At 40.9% G+C, this 24635-nt stretch overlaps 2 protein-coding genes across 3 annotated transcripts in view; both read left to right on the top strand.

Moving 5' to 3' along the window:
- LOC145652876 (NLR family CARD domain-containing protein 3-like) overlaps positions 1-10086 on the top strand; it is a 12441-nt gene extending 2355 nt beyond the window's left edge. The window contains exons 3-5 of the mRNA XM_081704608.1: positions 4833-4890; positions 5153-5357; positions 5517-10086. Of these exons, the coding sequence (XP_081560734.1) occupies positions 4833-4890; positions 5153-5357; positions 5517-7159 (1906 nt within the window). The 3' untranslated portion in view covers positions 7160-10086. The remainder of the gene's footprint in view (positions 1-4832; positions 4891-5152; positions 5358-5516) is intronic.
- An 11173-nt stretch (positions 10087-21259) lies between these two features.
- On the top strand, positions 21260-24635 carry camlg (calcium modulating ligand). 2 transcript variants are annotated; one of them, XM_027030591.3, is made up of 4 exons: positions 21262-21579; positions 22317-22765; positions 22879-22944; positions 23173-24635. In XM_027030591.3, exons 1-4 carry the CDS (start codon positions 21417-21419, stop codon positions 23362-23364), a joined length of 870 nt encoding a protein of 289 aa, XP_026886392.1. In that variant the 5' UTR covers positions 21262-21416; the 3' UTR covers positions 23365-24635. The 2 variants fall into 2 exon arrangements, with proteins under 2 accessions (XP_081560537.1, XP_026886392.1); XM_081704411.1 differs by lacking the exon at positions 22879-22944 and having other exon boundaries at positions 21260-21579.

Raw genomic sequence — 24635 nt, 5'->3', positions numbered from 1 at the left:
TGAAATGGGGAGCTTGCACAACAGCCAGATCAAACACACTTATCAAACAACGTGATTGGTTGTGTATTAGTCTGATTCAGGGTAAGGGATCAGACTCACCTGAACCCAGCTGTGTGTCCATGAGTGACCAGTCAACAAGAGCTCCAGAATACTTGAGAGAGGATGAGTGTTCTACTGAGCTCAGGTAAAGATAATGTAGGGTGAGGAGTAGTATAAAGCTCCTCACTGTGTTCTAACTCTGATCATCTTGAAGATCATTTAGTAAATAACAATAAATATAATAACATCTTTACTGTTTCAACATCTTTGTAAGAATTATTTGAAAAACATGCTAAATCAAAATTGCTATGATAGACATAAACACATATTAATTCATATTTGCACCATATACACACATATTAGTATTTTGGCATTAAAATTATATATATATATATATATATATATATATATATATATATATATATATATATATATATATATATATATCTCCAATACAGTTCAGAGAGGGAGTGTATCCTACTGAGCTCAGGTAAGGATGGTGTAGGGAATGTGAGTGTTCTACTGAGCTCAGGTAAGCATGATGTAGGGAATGTGACTGTTCTACTGAGCTCAGGTAAGGATGATATAGGGAATGTGACTGTTCTACTGAGCTCAGGTAAGGATGATGTAGGGAATGTGACTGTTCTACTGAGCTCAGGTAAGATGGAGTCCTCCACTTACACTTCAGAGAGGGAGAGTGTTCTGATGAGAGTTGATGATCTCCTGGTTTAGGACAGTGTTCCTCACTCCCAATCCCACCTGCTCAAACTCACTCAGCTCATTATGAAGCCCTTCATGAGCTGCATCAGGTGTGTTGGAGCAGGAAAACACTAAACTGTGCAGTGCTGCAGGTCTCTAGTACTGGGAGTGAGGAACACTGGAGATTAGAGGATAAATTCAGTTCATCCAGCCTGCATATCCTGAGTGGGAAGAGGTTTGTGCACTTATTTACTTGGGATATCTGAATACATGTATATTTATTGCATTTAGTAGATGCCCTTATCCAGACGGACCTCTTAAAAGTGCTTTGTTGTCCATTCAGAAAACCCTTGGATAGTACCAGTAGGTAATATTCTTAAATAATCTTGATCTCTAATACTACCAGAAACAATTGTCTCTGCTGAGACCAAGACACAATACACAATACGGATGAAATATAACTATAAACTTCAGAAAGTTTAAGACCAGCCGTACTGCTGCATTCTGGATCAGCTGTAAGGGCCTGGAGACACACATGGAGGAACCAGCCAGGAGTGAGTTACAGTCACCCAGTCTCAAGGTAATGAGGGACTGGAGGAGCACCTGGGTGTCCTCTTTAGAGAGAAACAGTCAAATCTTCCAGATATTGTAAAGAATAAACCTGCAAGTGTGATACATGGGAGACACACACACACACACACACACACACACACACACACACACACACACACACAATGTCACAAGCATAGGGAGGTATCTATGAGGAGGGGTCTGTGCTATGACAGTACAGTTACAGATGTGCAAAAATAGTTATAGTTTATTAAAATATTAATTTTCAGTCTCCTTTATGCACAGTCTAATTCAGCCTCACAACACAGGTGTACATTTACCAAGAGTACAAAACACACCTGTACATTTACGAATATTTCCCTAAAGTTCAGGTTCTTTATTTAAAAACAATGGCAGTTATTCTAAAGCTGACTGTATACTGTATTCAGTATGTACTGTAATAATTAAATAATAATAAGTTTAAATTTAAATAGTGCATTTCTAAAATTCAAGGTTGCTTTACAATAGCAATACACATGGAAAGAGACATGAATTAACACATTTAGCACATTAATTTATCAACTATTAACAGAAGAAAGGTCATTAAAATGTTTATGTTTTAAGCGATTTGAAAGCAGAAATTGAAGACCAAAGATGGAGAGATTGTAGTAACGTGTTCTACAGTTTTGAGGCCATGACACTAAAAGATCTGCCCCTACAGAGACTAATCTTAATTTAGGGATGGAGAGACAACCTGCATCAGAAGACTTAAGTGTACGGGTGGGGCAGTATGGATGTAGGAGTTCAGCTAAGTAGGGAGGTGCAAGACCATGCAGAGCTTTGAATGTAAGCAGGACGAGTTTATACTGAATGCGTTGAGGGACAGGGAGCCAGTGTAACTGATGTAGAATCAGGGTGTTGTGGGCTGACATTTTTTAACATGTAAGAGAATTCTGGGATGTCAATGAAGAGAGAGTTGCAGTAATGAAGATGGGATGTGATGAAAGTATGAACCAGCGTTTCAGGTCCTTATCTGGAGAGCTTGGGCCTAATCTAGTGATACTGTGAATGTGAAAAAAAAAGAAATTTATAACCAGTGACATGATGTGGGGTTCAAAGGAGAGTGAGGAGTACACCAAGGTTCCAAACTGCAGTTGAGGGTTTGACCAAGACCCATCCACACTGAGTTTAAAATACATCATTTGGCCATTGTGGATTTAGAAACAATAAGTAAAATTTTATTTTGTAAGATTTAATTTTGGTAAGTTTATGTTCATCCACAGAGCTCTTGGATACAAGAGAGTAAATCAGGAGGTGATAAGATGGTGTTAGCTTTGGTTCTAATATACATCTGAGTGTCATCGGCATAACAGTGGAAACAAAGACTATACCTGTGGATAATCTGACCAAGGGGTAACATAGATTAAATAGCAGAGGACCAGGGACCAATCCCTAGAGAACATCTTGAGTAACGGTAACAGTGTGTGATTTGTGTTTACCAAGTGTGACAAAATGTGATCTATTAGAGATATAGGAGGTAAACCATTCAAGAACTGTATTAGTAATCCGAATGTCTGAGAGGCAGCTGATAAGTTTGTTATGGTTTAATTGTGTCAAACACAGCACTTCTATCTAGAAGATCTAGAAGGAGGAGAACACACAGGGCACCAGAGTCAGTAGAGAGAAGGAGATCATTGAAACCATGTAACAGGGCTCTCTCAGTGTTGTGCATAGCATGGAAGTCAGATTGGAAAGATTGCAGTTGAGAGGCTGGAACCCTGATTAGACAGGGAAGACTGGAAATGGGTCAGTAATTATCAAGTAGTGCAGCATTTAGTCCTGTTTTATAAAGAATGGCAGTTAAAGCTGAGGTTTTGAGAGCTGTAGGAACAGAATTTAAAGTAAGGGAAGCATTAATGAGAAGACATGGGAGAAATAGCAGAAGAACACTTAAGAAGAGGAGTGGGGGCAGGATCAAGCTGTAGGTAGATGAGCTGGATTTAGCTACAGTAGTAATGCTGTTACTGAACATTGCTGAGCTCCTCTTTTAATAACTAGACAAAAACAAACTCTCTTGATTACAGTTTATCAGGCTTTGCCAGAAATGCAGCAAAAATGTTTAGTCAGTGGATCAGTGTGTGTTTACATGTGCACATAGTCTGGATAATATTATCCTGGAACATGTTTTAATCAGGCTAAGCTTAGGTCAACCAAGACACTATGTCACACTATGACAATCAGATTGTTATATTAACATGCTCATATCTAAGTAAGACAGTTGTAGACTAATATAAGATCACAGGTGAACATGTAAACATGGATAGTGCGGGGATAACACTTTTATAAGAGTTGATTTAATCTGCTTGTATTGTTCCTAAAAATACAAAAATCTTGGTGTTATCTTTGATCCAGAGCTCAGATTTGATCAGCAAATCAATTCTGTTATTAGGAATAATTTTTACGAGTTCAGAGAAATTTCCCAAAATCAAATTCTTTGTTCATGCTTAGGAACAAGTCATCTACTCACTGGCACTCAGAGTTGTTCAGATCAGCTGTTGGCTGTTCTAAAGTCTCGACTGAAGCTGAAGTGTGACTGTGTCTGTTCCACAGTCTTGACTGAAGCTGAAGTGTGACTGTGTCTGTTCAGCTGCAGCACTGAGGCTGTGGAACAGTCCTCCTCTGAATATCAGCTCTGCTCCCTCTTGTGCAGATTTCAAAAACTTCTTTTTACTCTGACATTTTCATTTCTCTGTCCATGTTTATGTTTGATGGCACATTTCCTTTTGTTTTACATTTCACAGGTTTTTCTTAAGACATTTTTCCTAACTTTCCACAGAACTTTGATCATTGCTGTTGTGGTAAATGTGCTCTATAAATAAAATGTACTTATTTTCTAACAAATCATCTTGTAATGGAGCCCCTTTGTCTGTATCACTTTCCCATGTCATCCTTTGTTTATTGTTTTATCTGTGTGTTGTCCTTCTTTCTGCTCCTCCCACCATTCCTGCCACTCCCCAGCCTAACTCCTCCCACCATTCCTGCCACTCCCCAGCCTAACTCCTCCCACCATTCCTGCCACTCCCCAACCTAACTCCTCCCACCATTCCTGCCACTCCCCAGACTAACTCCTCCCACCATTCCTGCCACTCTCCAGCCTAACTCCTCCCACCATTCCTACAATTTGTCCTTAGTCTCTGTGTCATTCTCTTGCCAGATTCCTCCAGATATATGCTCCTCCTGTTCCTGTGTTCTTCCTATTCGTCTTTGTGGATTGTTGTCTTCTTGTGGCTGAGTGTGTTTAGCACATTTGCTTTACTTTCACTTTCTATTAAATGTCTTTTTGAGTTTCTACACTCACACCTGCATCCTGATCCTTTCTGCTGCCGCACACCAGGCAGCATCACAGATCTGTTATGAAATGCAGAAACACAAGTGTTGATAATATATAATCTTGTATAATATCTACTTGTCTGTATAATCATGTGTTGTGCAGGTATGAATGTGCTACATATTCCTCCATAAAGGTCTGTTGTGTTTGTCCACAGTGTACAAAGAGAAAAAGCAGAACTCACCTACAGAAAACAATTGGAGTCCATATTCAAGGTATGTAAGTGTGGGGGTGATTTCTAGTATATTTGGGTTTTAGGATGTAACAGAAGTAATAAGATTACTTTTTCCATTAAGTGATGAGTACAGTAATCCCATTACAATTTTAGATAAGTGATGAGTAATGGATTACTTTTTTTAAGTAACTACCCAAACACTGCCAGAATGTTCTCCATCATGAAACAAAATCATGTAGTGATCTCTCTCTGTAACATGGTGGTGTTTTTTTGATTGTCTGTTGCTGTTTATTCCTAACCAGGAGCTGGAGCACAAAGTCGTCTCTCTGGTGAAGAAGGAGCTGAAGAAGTTTAAGAAGCTGCTGAGTCCAGATTACCCAGCATGCTCTGAGAGAGAGGTGGAGGATGAGGAGGATCAGAGCAGTGCCAGAGAGGGGGCGCTGAAGATCACACTGCATGTCCTGGGGAACATGAACCAGACAGACCTCGCTAACACACTACAGACCAGTAAGAGCTCTGGATCATAGCTTTATGATGGCAGGATCACTATAACTAAATTTTGTCCTCTGTGTTTGGGCAAAGTCTTTTAGGTTTTTGATCAATTACTTCACCATCAAAGATAACAAGAAAATAAAATATTTGTGATCATGTTCTTCTGTTTATTAGAGCTATTCTCTGAATATCAGCTCAAATACAAACTAATGGATAAATTTAAAAGAATTAATGAAGGAATTTCCCAACAAGGAAGCTCAACTTTTCTGAATGAGATCTACACAGAGCTCTACATCACAGAGGGAGGGAGTGGAGAGGTCAGTAATGAACATGAGGTGAGACAGATTGAGACAGCATCCAGGAGGCCAGCAACACAGGAGACACCCATCAAATTCAACGACCTCTTTAAAAACAAACCCATCAGAAGTGTGCTGACTAAAGGAGTTGCTGGAATTGGGAAAACTGTCTCTGTGCAGAAGTTCATTCTGGACTGGGCTGAAGGAAGAGCAAATCAGGATGTCCTCTTCATATTTCCACTTCCTTTTAGGGAGTTGAATTTGATGAAGGAGAAAAAGCTCAGTCTGATGGATCTGCTTCATGACTTTTTCCCAGAAACAAAACAATTACAATTAATAGACTGTGATGCATATAAAGTCATTTTCATCTTTGATGGTCTGGATGAGTGTCGACTTCCTCTAGACTTCCAGAACAACGAGAACTTGTGGGATGTAATAGAGTTGACCTCAGTGGATGTGCTGCTGACAAACCTCATCAAGGGGAATTTGCTTCTCTCTGCTCTCCTCTGGATAACCTCTCGACCAGCAGCAGCCAATCCGATCCCTCATGAGTGTGTTGATCGGGTAACAGAGGTACGAGGGTTCAGTGACCCTCAGAAAGAAGAGTACTTCAGGAAGAGAATCAGAGATCAGAGCCTGACCAATAGAATCATCACACACATGAAGTCATCAAGAAGTCTCTACATCATGTGCCACATTCCAGTCTTCTGTTGGATTGCAGCTACTGTTCTAGAGAAAATGTTGGGTGAAGCAGAGAGTGGAGAGATCCCCAAGACTCTCACTCAAATGTTTGCACACTTCCTGATCTTTCAGATCAAACACAAGGACAGAAAATACCATGGAGACACTGACACTGATCCTCAACAGACTAAAAAGACAATTCTAGAGCTGGGAAAACTGGCTTTCCAACAACTGGAAAAGGGCAATCTGATTTTCTATGAGGAAGATGTGAGAGAGTGTGGCATTGATGTCAAAGAAATGTCTGTGTACTCAGGAGTGTGTACACAGATCTTCAGAGAGGAGTCTGGGCTTCACCTGGGGAAAGTGTTCAGTTTTGTACATCTGAGCATTCAAGAGTTCCTGGCTGCTTTATATGCATTTATCTCCTTCATTAATAACAACAAAAATGTGCTTGAACAGCAAACAGGATTCCTCAGTTATTTCTTCAAAAGGAAACCAATGTCTGTCTTCCTTATGAATGCAGTGGACAAGGCCTTACAGAGTGAGAATGGACACCTGGACCTTTTCCTCCGTTTCCTTCTGGGTCTCTCACTGGAGTCCAATCAGACTCTCTTACGAGGCCTCCTGTCACAGACAGAAAGCAGCTCTCACAGTACAGAGGAAACAGTCAACTACATCAAGGAGAAGATCAGGAAGAATCCGTCTCCAGAGAAATCCATCAATCTGTTCCACTGTCTGAATGAACTAAAGGATCATTCTCTAGTACAGGAAGTCCAAACATACCTGAGCAGAGGAGGTGACCATCGTCTCTATGGAGCCAGACTCTCTCCTGCTCAGTAGTCAGCTCTGGTGTTTGTGTTGCTGAACTCAGAAGAGGAGCTGGATGAGTTTGACCTGAGTAAATATGACCCATCAGAGGAATGTCTACTGAGACTGCTTCCAGTGGTCACAGCATCCAGAAAAGCTGTGTGAGTATTTTCATTCATAAACACATTATTGCACTGGTGTTAGTACATCATGATCTCCATCATAAGGTACTTTTGTTAATTTGTAAGTGTTTCCTAAACCCCTTTGTAACTAATGTATCATGTACCCTAATGACTATTTAAGGTGTTAGCTGAACCAATCATTAATCCTAAAGAATTTAGGATTACACACACACACACACACACACACACACACACACACACACACACACACACACACACACACACACACACACACACACACACACTGTAAGTGTATATTTCTCTCCTACACACATTGACATTATAACTCTTTCACTTGTTACAGTGTTCACTTACCCCTGCCCTGCTTACCTACAACCAGCGATGGAAACAGGTGTAGACCAACATTTAAGACGTGTAAAATATAATACATTTATCTGACTGAATTATAATTACACAGGTATTAGAGTAAATTCTATTGTGTAGCACAGTTTAATTGATGAGAATATGTATAACTAACTTTATAAAGTTACTTAAGCATTTACATTATGTCATACTACCTGAATGTTACCCAATAGATGGATATAAAGTAAGAGAGAGGTAAAGAAAGAGTGAGCGATAGAGAGAAGTAGAGAGAGAAAGCCCCAGGTAGAGGTTTCTCCAAACCTCACTGCTCAGTCCACCAGCTCTGCTCCAGCTCCACTCCAACTCTCCCCCTAAACCCTCCACCTCCAGACCCTGACTTCAGTCTTATCTTCACCAAGACCAGGTGGTTTACCATCACTGACCAATCACAACTAACCACATTCTCTTATCACCCACACCATGGGACAGCAATCAGGTATCACTGACGCAGGAACTCACAGCTGGTGGTAGGACAGTGATTTACAGTCGTGAATAACAACTCTGGTTATGGGTGGAGTTCCTGTAAAAGTGACCGTGATGTGACCACTCTTTTCTGTGTCACGTCTGCTCTTCTCATCATACCTGACACTGCACTATCAGACTCCTATAATCCTCCTGTCCATTTTGTTAGATTCAGTTCCCCTGTTTATTGACCTTACCTGTTTTCCATAGTCTGCCTTGTTAGTCTTGTAAACAATCCTGTCCTTTTGTGTCTGTCTTTGTGAAATCTCATCTGAGTTGTATTTATAAACTGGTGTATGTAAAGTAGTCTTGTTTTTTTTTTTCACTGTTCCTGAACATGTTTCTGTTTCTGTGTGTCTGCCCTTTTTACCAAAGTCTGCTGTTTGGTCTTCCTAGTGCTGACCTTTGCCTGTTAACACCATTTGCTTTTTGGACTGTGGACTGGTTGAACTTTTGAATGGAGACTTTTTCTCCATTTTATACAAACCAGCGCTGGACTCTGCTCCTGCCCTCCCGCTGACAGTGAGAACAAAGATGAGCACAGCAGTGGGGGGAGATGAGAACAAAACTACATAGACCAGAGTTTGGACTACAACTCAGAATAATGGGTTCAGTCTTCTGTATATGACCCATAATAGTCCACATATTCAAACCAGCTGATGGACAAACCTGAAAACATAAATACCTGTTGTGACGGTGGCGGCACAGAGGAAGCGAAAGGCAAGGTTGAGCCAAAGTGCTCTTTATTCTGCATTGTCAATACGTGAAAAACCACAACAAATAATCAACGATACTCAGTCCTAACAGTCTGTGTAACGATGTACAGGGTGGAAGTGAGTAGTCCAGCGTTCCACTAATGTGCAGCGCTTTCTCTCAGGACCTGTGAGTTTAAATAGAGAGAGAGAACACGGGACAGGTGAAGGTGATTAGTAGGCAGGGGACTGGGAACAAGGCAGGGATGTAGTGCGCTCCCTAGCAGGAGTGGGCGTGTCCCTCCTTCTGGATGCCCGGCCAACCGTGACACCTGGCAAATATAAGCAATCCCTTAAAACTGTTTAAAAAAATAAATGACAGGTCTTCTCTCTGACTAGCCACTGATGTGTCTGAAAATAATTATAGTTTACTAAGCAAGTCTTTACTAATTAAATAAATCTTTATTTATTTATCTTTGATCCATGTTTATTCAGTGAATACATGGTAATATTTTACATTTCCCTTGTTCAAGATTATTGAAACTGATATTGAAGGCCTTGCATAGTGTGTCTCTAAAAGAGCAACTTTGTTAAAGAGTAGCTTCTCGTCTTCTATTAATATGAGCTCCTGGCTGCACCCACAAACGCTGCTCTCTCAGGCTCAGGTGGTGATCTTCAGCTGGGTCCTGCCTGAGAGGCCCAGCAGATGCAGCAGGACTAGAGCAAGTGAAGGGTACTGTGGAGAGACAGACTGAGGGGATGGAGATGGACATTCTTCTCCACACACATCAGTTCCTCCTCTTATCCTAAGAGACACTGATGAGCCAGTATATCCAGGGCTTTCTCCTCTTCTGGGGTTTGTGTGGATATCACTCCCCACTGCATGTGAGCTACATGCACTTAATCTCTGTACAGTATAATCAAACTGCTTCTTTCTCTGTTAAATAAACAAACAGTTTTGTTCAATTTCCTCCAAGGGAATATTAACTCCTATATTGTAAAATTGTACTCACCCTTCTGTCTCTCCTTCAATATTTTAGTGTCTGGATCAGTGTCTATTTATACTGTTAGTGTCTTTGATCAGTTTAAAGTAATTCTGTTTGGACTGTGAATCTGTTGTTTACCTGTTGACTTGGGCAATGAGGGACTTATCAAAGAAGCATTAACAAGCCTCAGAATTAATTGTGTGTGTGTGTGTGTGTGTGTGTGTGTGTGTGTGTGTGTGTGTGTGTGTGTGTGTGTGTGTGTGTGTGTGTGTATTCACATTTGTACAAGAGAGTAAGAAAATAAATCATCATCTTGGTGCAAAATTAACTGATCAGGTTAACATGATCAACCGATCAGCGTGACTGTTCAGTGTAGATAAATTAATGCAGGTGTGTTGTAATAAGGAATAAACATTTTGTGTTTGTCTGTGTGTATTTCAGAGAGAACAGTAGAGACAGATAGATAAAGAGGACAGAGATATGTTGTTCATCTAAATAAATAGTTCTAAACATTTTAGACCAAGTATCACATATATGTCATCCCACAGATACACAGACAGTGATCACTTACAACAGCGCCCTCTCCTGGTGCATGTAGTGTTACTGTCACTAATATTTGTGTGGCGTTATGGGGAGTTCACTGTATGTCTGACTATGGAGATTCAGTTGGGGAGGGGTGGACTATGTGTTGATGATCTGATGGTGTATTAGCATACAGACGGCGATTCAGACACTTTATTTCATCTGCTGTTACTGATAAACGAAAGTAAGATTATTCATGCGGTATTTGGCGTCGAATAAATGTATAATTGTTAAAACGAAGAAGCTAATCGATTAGTTAGCAAATTTCTGGTGAAAGTGTAAACTTCATATCAGCGGTTCTATGTTATCTGTGTTTAAGAAGACTTGTTTTTGTGATGTGTGTTAAATATTAACTTTTATTCACTACAATGTGACTTTAATCCTGATTTTACTGTTACAGACGAATTATTGGACAGTGCGCGTGTATGCCGACTGCTCGTGAAGTGTAACGGTTCAGCTCGCGAGTGAGCGCGCAGAGTTCTGATAGTTTCACTTTTAACACTGATTGATTTCCAACAGACCAAATATTTATTCATGTGGGTTAGTGTGTGTGTGTGTGTGTGTGTATTTATGAGTGCGTGCGTGTGTGTGTGTGTGTGTGTGTGTGTGTGTGTGTGTGTGTGTGTGTGTGTGTGTGTGTGTATTTATGAGTGTGTGTGTGTGTGTGTGTGTGTGTATGTGTGTGTGTGTGTATTTATGAGTGTGTGTGTGTGTGTGAGTGTGTGTCTGGGAGTTGAACTGCAAGTTTTTCTCCTCTATGCAGGCTGGAATTATCACACACACACACACACACACACACACACACACACACACACACACACACACACACACCCCATAGGTATTGCATGTGATTTTGGTGTTTGGTGAAGAGAGGTGCAGCTTCACTTAGTGTGGGTGTGGTAATGTGTTTGGGAGAAACATTTTGTGTGTGTGGTTGTATGGGGGAGAGGCAGTGTGAGTGTGATTGTGTGCATTTGTGTAAGCATGTGTGTGCACACATGCACGTTAGTGAGTTTGCATGCGAGTGTGTGTGTGCATGTACTGAGCTGAAAGTGTGAGGAGTTTTTCTCCTTCTCTCTGCAGGCTGTATAACTGCAGTATTACAGATAAAGGTTGTGCTGCTCTGGCTTCAGCTCTGAGGTCAAACCCCTCATCACACCTGAGAGAGCTGAATCTGAACTGCAATAAACCAGGAGACTCAGGAGTGAAGCAGCTCTCTGCTCTACTGGAGGATCCACACTGTAAACTAGAGAAACTACAGTGAGTTATTGACTTACTGTCTCTTTATACACACACACACACACACACACACACACACACACACACACACACACACAGTGTTAATTTCCTCTCACACACACACACACACACAGTCAGTATCCTTACACACACACGCGCACACACTCAATATCATCACACACACAGTCAGTATCTGCTCATGCACACACATACATAAACTCACACACATGCAGTCAGAATCCTTTCTCACACACACACACACACACACACACACACACACACACACACACACACACACACACATACACCATGTATTGCATGTGATTTTGGTTTTTAGTGAAGAGAGGTGCAGCTTCACTTAGTGTGGGTGTGGTAATGTGTTTGGGAGAAACATTTTGTGTGTGTGGTTGTGTGGGGAAGAGGCAGTGTGAGTGTGATTGTCTGTTTACATTTGTGTATGCATGTGTGTGCACACATCCACTTTAGTGATTTTGCATGCAAGTGTGTGTGTGTGTGTGTACTGATCTGTTAGTGGGAAGAGTTTTTCTCCTTCTCTCTACAGTCTGTCTGACTGCAGTATTACAGATGAAGGTTGTGCTGCTCTGGCTTCAGCTCTGAGGTCAAACCCCTCATCACACCTGAGAGAGCTGAATCTGAACCTCAATAAACCAGGGGACTCAGGAGTGAAGCAGCTCTCTGCTCTACTGGAGGAGCCACACTGTAAACTGGAGAAACTACAGTGAGTTACTGACTTACTGTCTCTTTATACACACATACACACACACACACACACACACACACAGTCAATATCCTCTCACTCACACACGCAAGCGCACACAGCATGAGAGGATGTTGTCAGTATCCTCTCACACACACAGTCAGTATCCTCTCACACACACAGTCAGTATCCTCTCTCACTGTCTCTCAGAACACACACACACACACACACACTTATGCAGTCAATCCCCCCGACACACAGAGAAAAATATCCATCCCACATACACACACAGTCAGTATCCTCAAACACACACACACACACACACACACAGTCAATATCTTCAAACACACACACACACACACACACACACAGTGAATATCCTCTCATTCACACATGCACGCACACACACACACACACACAAACACACACACACAGACAATATCCACATACACACACACACACACACACATACACATAGAGTCAGTATCCTCTCACATACACATTCAATATCCTCACACACACAAACATACAGTCAATATCCTCACACACACAGACCCAGTGAGCATCCTCTCACTCACACACAAACACACACACACACACACACACAGTATCGTCACACACACAATCACATTCAGTATCCTCTCACTCACACACACACACACACACAATCACTCACACACATACACACACACACACACACACACACACACACACATATAATTGCTATTACCCTCTTTCTGACACACACACACCATCAATGTATTAATTAGATTCACATTCACAAACTCTCTCTCTCTCTTTCACTCACTTACATTGTTCCTAAGTTCAGTAGATTCTTTAAAAAAATTGTAATTATTTGCTGAGACAAAATCTCACCTACAGCTGCAGTAACAATATAAACCCAAACTCACTTTATCATGTGGACACACACAACCACAGCATGAGCTGCTTGATGAAGAACTGGATGTTACAATGAACTCACGCAAATCTTGTGATGGCATTCACACTCCTTTTACCAGTGTACAGTCTGATGGCTGACTGTGATGAGTGTGTTCATGTCTGATCATTTTGTCCTATTCTTACAGTATCTGGACACTACACAACTAGCCTGGACACCACACACCACTGGCCTGGACATTATGGAGCTGACCAATGATGACACCCATGACTGAGTAATGTGTAGTTTGATTTGGTTCCAACGAAGTGAATAAAAAAGGGTTTAATAATTGTTCTTATGAAAAGTAAAGGACTGAATGGGTTCCAATACTAGCTAGTTACATTAGTTTCATTTCTCCAGTGCAACAATAAAAACAAACATCAGACTGTATTTGCACAGAGATCATGGATGTTACACTTACTACTGTATCATATAACCAGACATCATGGATATTACTCTTATTACTATATCATATAACCAGATATCATGGATGTTACACTTACTACTGTATCATATAACCAGACATCATGGATATTACTCTTATTACTAAATCATATAACCAGACATCATGGATATTACTCTTATTACTATATCATATAACCAGATATCATGGATGTTACTCTTACTACTGTATCATATAACCAGACATCATGGATATTACTCTTATTACTATATCATATAACCAGATATCATGGATGTTACACTTACTACTTTATCATATAACCAGACATCATGGATGTTACTCTTACTGCTGTATCATATAACCAGACATCATGGATATTACTCTTACTACTGTATCATATAACCAGAGATCATGGATGTTACTCTTACTGCTGTATCATATAACCAGACATCATGGATATTACTCTTACTACTGTATCATATAACCAGAGATCATGGATGTTACACTTACTACTGTATCATATAACCAGAGATCATGGATGTTACACTTACTACTGTATCATATAACCAGACATCATGGATATTACTCTTACTACTGTATCATATAACCAGACATCATGGATATTACTCTTATTACTATATCATATAACCAGAGATCATGGATGTTACAATTATTACTGTATCATATAACCATATCATATAATTATTACTGTATCATATAGGTGTGTCTATTCCCTATTTGAGGTTTAGAAATGTACAACTGACATACATATAAAATAAGTATAGACTGGATACACAGGATGTAAAATGAACAAGCATAAATCAGTGTGGACTGGACACACTTGATGTGACATTTCAACAAGATACCAGTGCACAGTGAGTGTTATCTCTGATTTAAACAAGATACCAGAACACAGTGAACTTTATTTCTGCTTTAAACAAGCTAATGTCCAAAATCAATTAATTTTGTGTGTAGTTACAAGATATTTTGTATCAGTTCTGTGTAGTTTCTCTACATTTCCTCAAGCATGTCTGTAGAGCTATGGGTTGAACTCTCACCCTGTCTACTTGACTCTGTGTAGACAGGTCACTTTATTATCTGTCAGTATCGCACTTGCCTGAACTGAAGGTTTCTCAGTTCATTCATGGTCTGCCTTACTCCACTCAGCTTCATTTCATAGTATCCACCAATCAGCTTCATCTTGTGGTGTCCTCCAATCAGATTCCTTTCATAGTGTCCACCAATCAGCTTCATCTCATAGTGTACTCCAATCAGTTTCATTATCTCTCTGGCCTTTTGGTCATCAACTACTAACTCTAACCTGTACCATTTCTGATTCCTGGGAAGGTTCAGCTTAATTCTACCCTCATCTACTGGGTGCAACATCACTAGAGTTTTGTCAGTGTATGTTAGTTATGTGTTGGAGTTCAACAGATTTATTGAAATGATGTTCCAGGACACTCTGCAATCTATCTGGACTTCACAATCTCATCACCCAGCTGCATTCCAGCAAAAAGCTGTTTCATGTTCCCCTTAACACAGTCAACTGCTTCTTTGTTCTGTTGTCTCCAAGACTGTTATAATGTCATCAGCTATCTTATTGTGTCTTTCTCTGACCATGTGGACTGGCTTTCACCATCTGGGTTCTGTACTTTGCAATGCCTTTCCCCCACTTTTTGCATTCCTTCCCAAATGCATCACATTTTTTCCCCCAACAGTGGCAACCTGACAGCAGTGTGGCTTGAACTGGCAACCTTCTGATTATTAGTCAAATAACTTAACCACTGAGCTACAACTGTCTTCTGTCATTCTTCTGGCAACATTTTACTGTTCTCTCTTGAAAGCACACCTTTCTCCAGGGATAACCCATTCTCCCTGAGGAGTATCTGCAGTTTTATATCATGCTCTCTGAGTAATCTCTCCAGGGCTAGTTTACATTTACAGCATTTAACTGGCACTTTTATCCAAAGCAACTGAGGGCTTTGGTTATGGGCCCAACAGCGGCAAACTGGCCGTTTTGGGGCTCAAACTGGAAGCCTTCTGATTACTAGTCAACTACCTTAACCACTGAGCTACCACTGCCCCTAAGTAATTGCTCCAGGGTTAGTTCATCTTCCATGAGTAATCTCTCCAGAGTTAGTTCATCCTCTCTGAGTAATTTATCGTAGCATGGCATTGTTTGTTGCCCACACAATCCCTAATTACCGAATCCTTAATCTGTTCAAAAGTACTTTTCTGCCGTGATGTCGGCCATTACCATGTTGCCCAGTTCTCTGCCCATTTCCCTATTAGGCAGTAAAACAACGTTACTTGTGTTGCTTCATCAGCATCTGGCATAGCCAGTTCTAAGAAAGGAGTGAACTCCTTCCAAGTTCCCCATGACTTGGCTAGGTCTAGAGAGTTGACCGAGAGACCGAGATACAGGTCCTACCATTGCTTTTCGTTGTCACCTTAATTTTTATCCATTAGTCATCGATGCGGCGGGGAAAAAAGAAAATATTTATCAACATTCTTGAATCATTATCACTGAGCGTAGGACAAAGGCTCGCAATATTGCACAGATGATAAAATGCTGTTTTGGTGAGTGACTTGACATGGGACTCAAAGGTGAGTGATGAGTCAAAGAGACAACTGAGGTTTTTAATAACTATCTCTCTCTCTCTCAGAGATTTTATCTAAGTGCTTGTGTGGAGTTTTTCTCCTATTTGCTGCAGGCTGTCTTGGTACAATATTACATTAACATTTACATTTATGGCATTGAACATCTCTCTCAATATTATAGAGGAAGGCTGTGATTCTCTGAGGTCAGACCCCTCATCACACCTGAGAGAGCTGAATCTGAACTGCAATAAACCAGGAGGCTCAGGAGTGAAGCAGCTCTCTGCTTTACTGTAGGTTCCATATTGGATACACAGTAACTACAGTGAGTTACTGACTGCCTGTATCTACACAGGTGCACACCGTCAATATCCCCCTCTCTCTGACACACGTGTGGCAGTATCTTTCACACGTAATGTGCACACACACACACAGTGTAACTCTTACACGTATACACTTTTATTTCTCTCACAAAAACATTATCACTGTCCATCTACATAGCTGTAACATACACTTAGATGATCTTTTGCAGTTTTTCTCTCAAATTTAGGATTTTGCATGTTAACTGCCTTAAAGATGGAATTAATTTCATTGACTGAAATTTCATGCATAACTGCTTTGATAGATGGTGTTCATATGAAAACATTTGAAGAAATGTACAGTATGAACAAATGTTTAAATATGTGGTACATGCTACTTTCATTGAAAATAACATTGTTTTGTTTGTATAATGTAGGTTGTGTAATGTGTAGAACTGTAAAATCTCAGCAGCAGGATGGAACACTAGACATTGTGGCTGGAGGGCAGTGCAAGTGTCCATGTGAAGATGAATTTTCCATTAGAAGGTGTTGAGACCATTCAAGAAACTGTGTCTGACCCTTTGGATTAGAAGAGAGTAGGACATGTGTTCTGAAGTGCAGCTGGCAATATACCAATAGTTAATTGGTTTGCATGCTCTGATGCACTTCATTTAACTGAAACATTTGTTGTTAACCCTGTGGGTGTCTGAAATAGGAATGTAATGCTAGAGGCATTTGCTCTTTGTAGTGAGTTTAGGCTTGTAGGACTGAAATTGGAAAAAATGTAATCAAAAGAGTGTGTCAGAAGTATGGTGTACATTGCATCTTATAGGAACAGTAAAAATGTATTTCTCTTAAACTATCCTCTGGTTGATTAAGTAGGCTCTGAGTTTAAGTTACTTTTGCCTTGGATTCAATTCAATTCTAGGCTTCTTGTCTGGACCTAGTTGCTTGTTGGCTGTAGCTACTCACTGCAGGTCTAGTTTTACTTTGGCTCCATGTGTGATTTTGGAGACAGACACGGCACTTGCTGAACATTTAAATTAGGATGACTCCCCAGTTACCAACACCTATAGAAGGCTTTCATTCTGCTTTTCTTCTAGTTTCTCACCCCACCGAGGCAGCTCTCTCAAACTCCATTTAAGTATCTTTTAACCCCCTGTTTCTTTCCTCAAATGCATCCATAAAACTAAACATCTTTCCAACCTAAAATATCTCGCAATTCCTGTCTACATACCCCACAGATCTACACACTATCATTGTCAGACATGGCAACAACAGCAGCCTCATTTAATGTGCTAATCTGCTGTCCTGCATGCTGATTTCATCTCAGCCTTAGCATCCTGGATCACCCCAGGGAACTTGACCCCAGCCGGCATGTCCTCTGCCTTTTCATTCACACATTCTCTAAGATGTCTCAGTAGGTGAGGTGGAACAGGTTTATTGTTCTCAAAAGTGGGGGGTTCACCCCACTTTCCTTCTCTGCTTGTTCAGTCCCTTTTGAATTTCATGCTATTAGTGTCTTTGTCCAGTAAACTACACTTCACTGTCATCTACTGCCCTCCAGTTTCTGTAGATGGCTTCATTGTTGAGCACGATGCCCTCTTCAGTCACTTCCCCATTAAAGGAAACTCACTCGTTCTCCTTGGAGACGCCAACCTTCCGTCAAACAAGCTACTCTCCTCCTGCTTCCTTCTGCTGCTGTCCTCAGTCGACCTTGCCCTCCACTAGTCTCCTCCAGCTCAGAGTGGGCAATGTTCTGGAACTGATTTTCACCTGGACCACCACAGTACTGGACATTGCAGTCCTCCCCCCCCCCAGCTCTCAGACCATCACTGTTTATCCTTCTCTCTCCCACCCTACTCTTTCTGTCCATACCTCCTGTGTTTATCCTTCTCTCTCCCACCCTACTCTTTCTGTCCATACCTCCTGTGTTTATCCTTCTGTCACAGTCGGTGCTTTCTCTCTCTCAGTATAGTTTCCAGTTCTTTCCTTTCCTACACTCTCCTGAACTAATCTTGTCCTCTCTTTTGCAGACCAGCTCGATCTGCCCTACCTACCCCCCCGTGGCTGCATTGGCACGAGAGAGAAATGGGGAGTGCAGAGAGGCGGTGGAGGGAACTCTCTAGATTCAGACCTCAGCTCATACCAGTCTCCCCTTTCCAAGTTCTCACTGGAAGTAACATCTTCAAAGGCATCCTACTCCAGAGGAAGATTTCGATTGGCATCTGATCCATGCAAGCTCTTCAGTATTTTTTTTGTTCTCTTCTTAACCACCCCCTCCCTCATCTTTTACTCCTGAGGATTTAATTACTTTCCTTTGCAACAATCCACCAGCCATTTTCCTCTGTTCCCACTCTTCCAGTATTCATATCCCTACATCTAACTCTCTGGATTGTTTCTCCTCTCCTTGGGGAAATCTTTCAAGTCCTGACTTCCAGCAATCTGACTACATGTCCACTGGATCCCATGCACAGGTTCTCTGCAGCACTTTTTTGTTCTCCTCACTACTTTGTCCACAGCTGCCTGCCATCACTTGTCTTCTCTGTGCCACTACCATGACATTAATATATGGTTATATTTCTCTTTAGAATTTAGCATTTCTCCACTTTAATTCATATGAATGTTATGTTCTATTTTAATTGTAATGTCTTATGTGAAGAGTTTGTAATAAACTAATGAGTTACATTTGTCATGTTACTATTATCGCTGCATTAAAGGTTAATGTAGGATTGTAAGGGGGGGGGGGGGTGTCAATAAAAAAAATAAAACAGACTGTCACGTCCACAGACTGGAGCGTTCCCCGTTTCCCGGGCAACCTAGTTACTTCCGGGTTTTCGTCCGTCTCTATGGTTCGCTGTCTCCTCCCATTAGTCTCCAGCTAGGAGTTTGTCCCTAATTGTAGTCTTATTTAAACCACGTTACTAGGTCGCTTGTTTGTCGGTCATTGTTTCTGGTTAGTTCTCGTTTATACTCACTCATTGTGTTTAGTTAGCGCTCGTTCGTCCTCGCTCTTATGTGTTTGGTTAGGTATCGTTCGTCTCGGATCTTTGCTCGCTTATGTTTAGTATATTCCCATTTGATCTCGCCCCTCGGTTCTATGTACCCCGCGCTCCCTGTTTAGTTACCCTCACTGAGAGAACACGGCTTTCAACTCTTGGATGAAAGCGCTATAATTGTTCATAAGCAGGGATGCATTGGTAACCAACGTGGTTCCCCAGGTACAGGCTTTCCCAGTAAGCCTAGAGATCACGAAAGAGACCTTGGCATGGTTGGGCAAATGGGGTTGGTAAGAAAAAAGTTCACATTTAATTACAAACCCTTATTGAAGCTTATTGAAACAGACTAATTGTACTTGGTCATGGTTTCATTCCTGTATTCCTCTATATGCTGGTATAATAATTTATATTTCAATCAAGAATAAAGATGCAAACTTGAGAATTAGTTGAAGAAAACAACAGGTCCTGTTCTTTAATGCCATTCGATCTTAACAAGCATTACTGAGGTATCCTCTGGAGAATGTCTGACACAAAGAACCCACATTTTTTTATACAATTTTCAGGAGTTATCGCCTCACCTTCTTTTACATATTAGCGTTTGAAATCCAAATCCATTATATCCAAACCATACATTATTCAATATATGCAAATTTATATTCAATACCTATACTAGTTGGACCTTGTTGCAAGAGAAGACTTCTCTTAAAAAAAAAAAAAAAAGATTTCATCTTACACCTGAAAGATGTGGGTTGGTTTTTTTTTTTACCATGCTGTCCCTGGTGGAGATATAGCTTATACAAAGGTCTGCTGAAACCTACCTTTGCAGAAGCCTGCAGAGGCATCTACAGAGGTCCCTGATCTGGACACAGATTATTTTATAAGGATACAGAATCTCTATGATTCTTTATGTTTGATGTTATTAAGATTTTTTATTTAACATTTAAACCTCTTTTTCTGTAAACACTCTTTTTATTATTTCAAAAGTTTGGGGCATATTGGAACCAGCCAATGAGAGGACACAAGCATACGGAAACAAACTGGAACAGTATGTGAATGGTACAACAACATGATATGCGGCTGGGTTCTTGCCAGAGTGTGACGCAGTGGGTAGTCAACACCGTCCTGGTCACTGTCATTTGGCAAATAAATCATTACGTCTGTCTGGGTATGGAACAAAATAGTATTGATTATGTTATTATTCATCCATTCATGCTTCTACCTCCTCTACCACCACTTATTGATGTACTGGTTGTATGTGTATGTGGGTGATTAAGTATGCCGTACAGTGTGTGTGTGTGTGTGTGTGTGTGTGTGTGTGTAAGTAGACACACGTCTAATGAACAAGCCTAATATGATATCAAAGATTCTGTTTTTTTTATTACCTAATCTAACGTAATGTTTATCTTATTTTATTTTGTATCAATACTTTTTCTACGTTTTATGAAGAGCCGCTGATGTAGATGAACTGCACTAAACAGATTAACATTAACAGAGTCTCCATCACAGCTGGGCATGTACACGGCTTGCTAGTTTTTAAACTGTTTTTTAAACAATAATCCGTAATCCCATTCTCTGTAATCCCATTAATTGAACCACCGCTCCCTGCCGTCTGTCACGTGTTAGGGTATCGACGGCCATCAAATCTCCGCTACCCTTTTAGTTTACCGAGTTGACGCAATTTGCGGACGTCATCATCACGCGTCCGAAGTGTGTTCAGTACAATGAAGGCCTTTGCCGCGCCATATGTTTCAATGGAATAGAAAGCCGCACTAACGCTGAACAAGTAGAAAACGGACCGGCGGCAACCACAAATATTTTTCCCTTAAGAAAATGGAGTCATTTGACGACATTGCTCAAGACAGCCATGAAGAGAAAACGTCTCGCACTGCTGCGCAGAAACGGGCTGAGATCCGCAGGAGGAAGCTGTTAATGAATTCCGAAGACAGGATGAATAAAATCGTGGGATTCAGTAAGAGCGACGGGGAAAGCAACGGTAAGACATGCCCTTCTGTTCGTTTGACATCCCTCACAGATTATTTGGTTTTCATGTTTTCATTGTTATCTTTTTAGCTCGTATTGCTCGGGTGTATGAGAGGTAAACCATCTAATCCAGGCTTGCGACTCTCTGTGGGTCGTTCCCACTTCAAGAAGCCCCAAGTATCTATTTGTCAGAAACAGTCTGTTAAAAGGTAACATGACCAGAGTTTATGTGGTTCTGAGCTAACTGCGCCATTTGGACTGACGCAGCATATTTTAAAGATGTATTCGTATGGAGAAATGTTTTACCAAACTGCAGCCAAAGAGTTCCACTCTAAACTTAAGGCTTTAAAGAGACATGAAATGTTTAGATGGTGGAATAACCAATGACTTTGTTTCTCCTTTATTATAGGCGTAATTAGATGTAATTCTCCATGATGAATTAAAAGCAATTTTGTGTTGCTCTGAAAATTGCAAAAATAACGCCAATGACTTTGTTTCTCCTTTATTATAGGTGTAATTAGATGTAATTCTTCATGATGAATTAAAAGCAATTTTGTGTTGCTCTGAAAATTGCAAAAATAACGCTACTGATTCATATTGATCTGCTGGTTCATATTGATCTGTCTCTCTCTCTCTCTCTCTCTATTTATTTATTTATTTATTTATTTATTTATTTATTTATTTATTTATTTATTTATTTATTTATTTATTTATTTATTTAATTAATTATTTAATTCCACTTTAACAAAGAAACCAGACGTGTGATGGAGCCACGTTTCCACCTGGACCTGGACCGGAACGACACCTGGTCTCCTCCTGTTTCCTCCAGAAGACTCTCCCCATACGTGGGGGAGGTGGGTGGGAACAGCAGCACGCCCTGTGATACACCCGAGCGGAGAGGCTCGCCTATCCTGGGCACCAGGGCCGGACCGGAGGAGGAGGACATGGCCCGAACGGCACGGCAGAGGCCGCGGGGTGAGCTGAGCGTTGACCCGCGCTCCCGCTCCCCACGCAGGGGCCTACAGAAGTACCTGTCTCGCTTTGATGATGCAATGAAACTTAGGGGGCAGCTGGCCAGTGAGAAGGCAGCGCAGGACAGTGGCGGCAATGGCGACGAGCTGGACTCCTTTCGGCTCTTTCGCCTCACGGGAAGCGCTCTTCTGGCCATCTTTGTGCGTGTCTTCGTGTGCCAGTACTTGGTGAGTGAGAGGCCTGGACAGGGCCCAGTTGTCTTCTGAGTTGTTTATTTGATTGTGCATTACCTTTTGCATAATCTGGATGTCTACATTGTATTTGTGCATTCTTTTTGCAGTCCATATTTGCACCATTTCTCACTCTCCAGTTGGCCTATATGGGATTATACAAATACTTTCCAAAGGTTAGTCCTGCCTGCAGTTATGCTTATTATTAAACACTGAGGTTTCACGTGTCAACATTGTTAGTTTGTATGATTTCACTGAATGTTAGTCTAACATTATGAATTACAGTGATTGCTGGAGTGATCATGGTCCCATTTCAGCTGGACACTCTGGTCGGGCTCGTCTCTGGTAGCATTACATAAGGGCCCTGGAACGTTTTCATATGAGACTCTGTTTCCAAACCCCAGGTGGAGAAGAAGATGAAGACCACTGTTCTCACTGCAGCACTGCTGCTGTCCGGCATCCCAGCGGAGGTGATCAACCATTCCATGGACACTTACCGGAAAATGGGTGACGTTTTCTCAGACCTCTGCGTTTATTTCTTTACATTTATCATGTGTCATGAGATGATGCTCTTATTCAGCTCCGAAACACCCTAATGGGTGAAGGCAGTGTTACAGTGACGAAGTCCAGGAAGTCTGCCCCTATGCCACGCCTCCTGCGTTTGCACCTCTTTGTAAACAGGTTAAGGTCGTTCCCACACCCACACTACGGTCAGACGGTGTGTTCAGATGTCGTCATGGGTGGTGAACAGCCATTCTGTGCTGGAGACTTAAACATGTGCTAGGACTGCAGTTTGTGTGTGTTTTTACTTTGGAGGTACAATTTCATCACCATTTTCTTTGTAGTGCTTTTGCTGGGCCCGGGTAACGTTTGACGTTTTCTCTCAAGCATGCAGTATGTCCTGTATATGAGGTTCGCGTTTAACAGCTGTGCTGAACACATGACTCTCTCACCTGGACCCCAGGTCAAATATTTAGCTGCTGTCCATGAGCTAATGCAGTCACGCATTAGACTATTTTTGTGTGTTCACCTCTTGATGTATTTACTACATGCAGGATTTTGGTTTGTAGAGTCTAGTGGTTGTGTTCAGACTGTCTGGCTTTGATGAGTATTTTGTCTGTTCACCTGTAAATTCTGTTTTTGAATTTTAATTAGAAGTAAATAACTTTATTTGAGCAGAAACACTTATCTATGACTATTGACTCGGTGATTTTGATTTTACAACATTGTGTGAAATAAATGTTGTATTATTTATGTTGCATATGTAATCTGTAAACTTTTAACCAAGAAAGAAGGAAAGAAAAAGAAATACTGCTGCCTGTTATTGTACATTAAGCAATGAATTCTGATCCAGAACACCAAAATCCATTTGTGAACAATAAATGAATCCTGATCCAAAACAACTAAACCCATTCATGAACAATAAATTAATTCTGATCCAGAACAACAAAATCCATTTGTGGACAATAAATGAGACCTAAATCTCTGCTCAAGTCATTTGATAACACACATGAACTATACATGCGCTGTAAATATGACTATATGCATTTTATTTTATACTCCTGCTATCAATGCTTCAGATGGAGTAAAAATTAATTTTTTTTCCCTAATTGTCATTTTTGGCCTTAAGTGTAATGTCCTAGAAATGCAGCTATGAATGCCTGCCTGCCTTTGTGTAGTGTGTACACAAGGTTAGCCACAAGGTTAGTCTGGAGGTGCTCCACGAGTTCATATCGTCTAGTCGCACGTAACCTTTGTGAAGTTGATTTAACCTGATCTCTACCCGTCTCTATGGTCGATTACCTTGGATATTTATTTCCACACTTTATTTTTACTTAAACAGTAAATTAAAGATCATTGACTTGAA

This window comes from Electrophorus electricus, chromosome 21, assembly GCF_041902795.1.
Source record: "Electrophorus electricus isolate QZ-2024a chromosome 21, ASM4190279v1, whole genome shotgun sequence".
Taxonomy (NCBI): domain Eukaryota; kingdom Metazoa; phylum Chordata; class Actinopteri; order Gymnotiformes; family Gymnotidae; genus Electrophorus; species Electrophorus electricus.
This window is presented reverse-complemented; position numbering and strand designations above follow the sequence as displayed.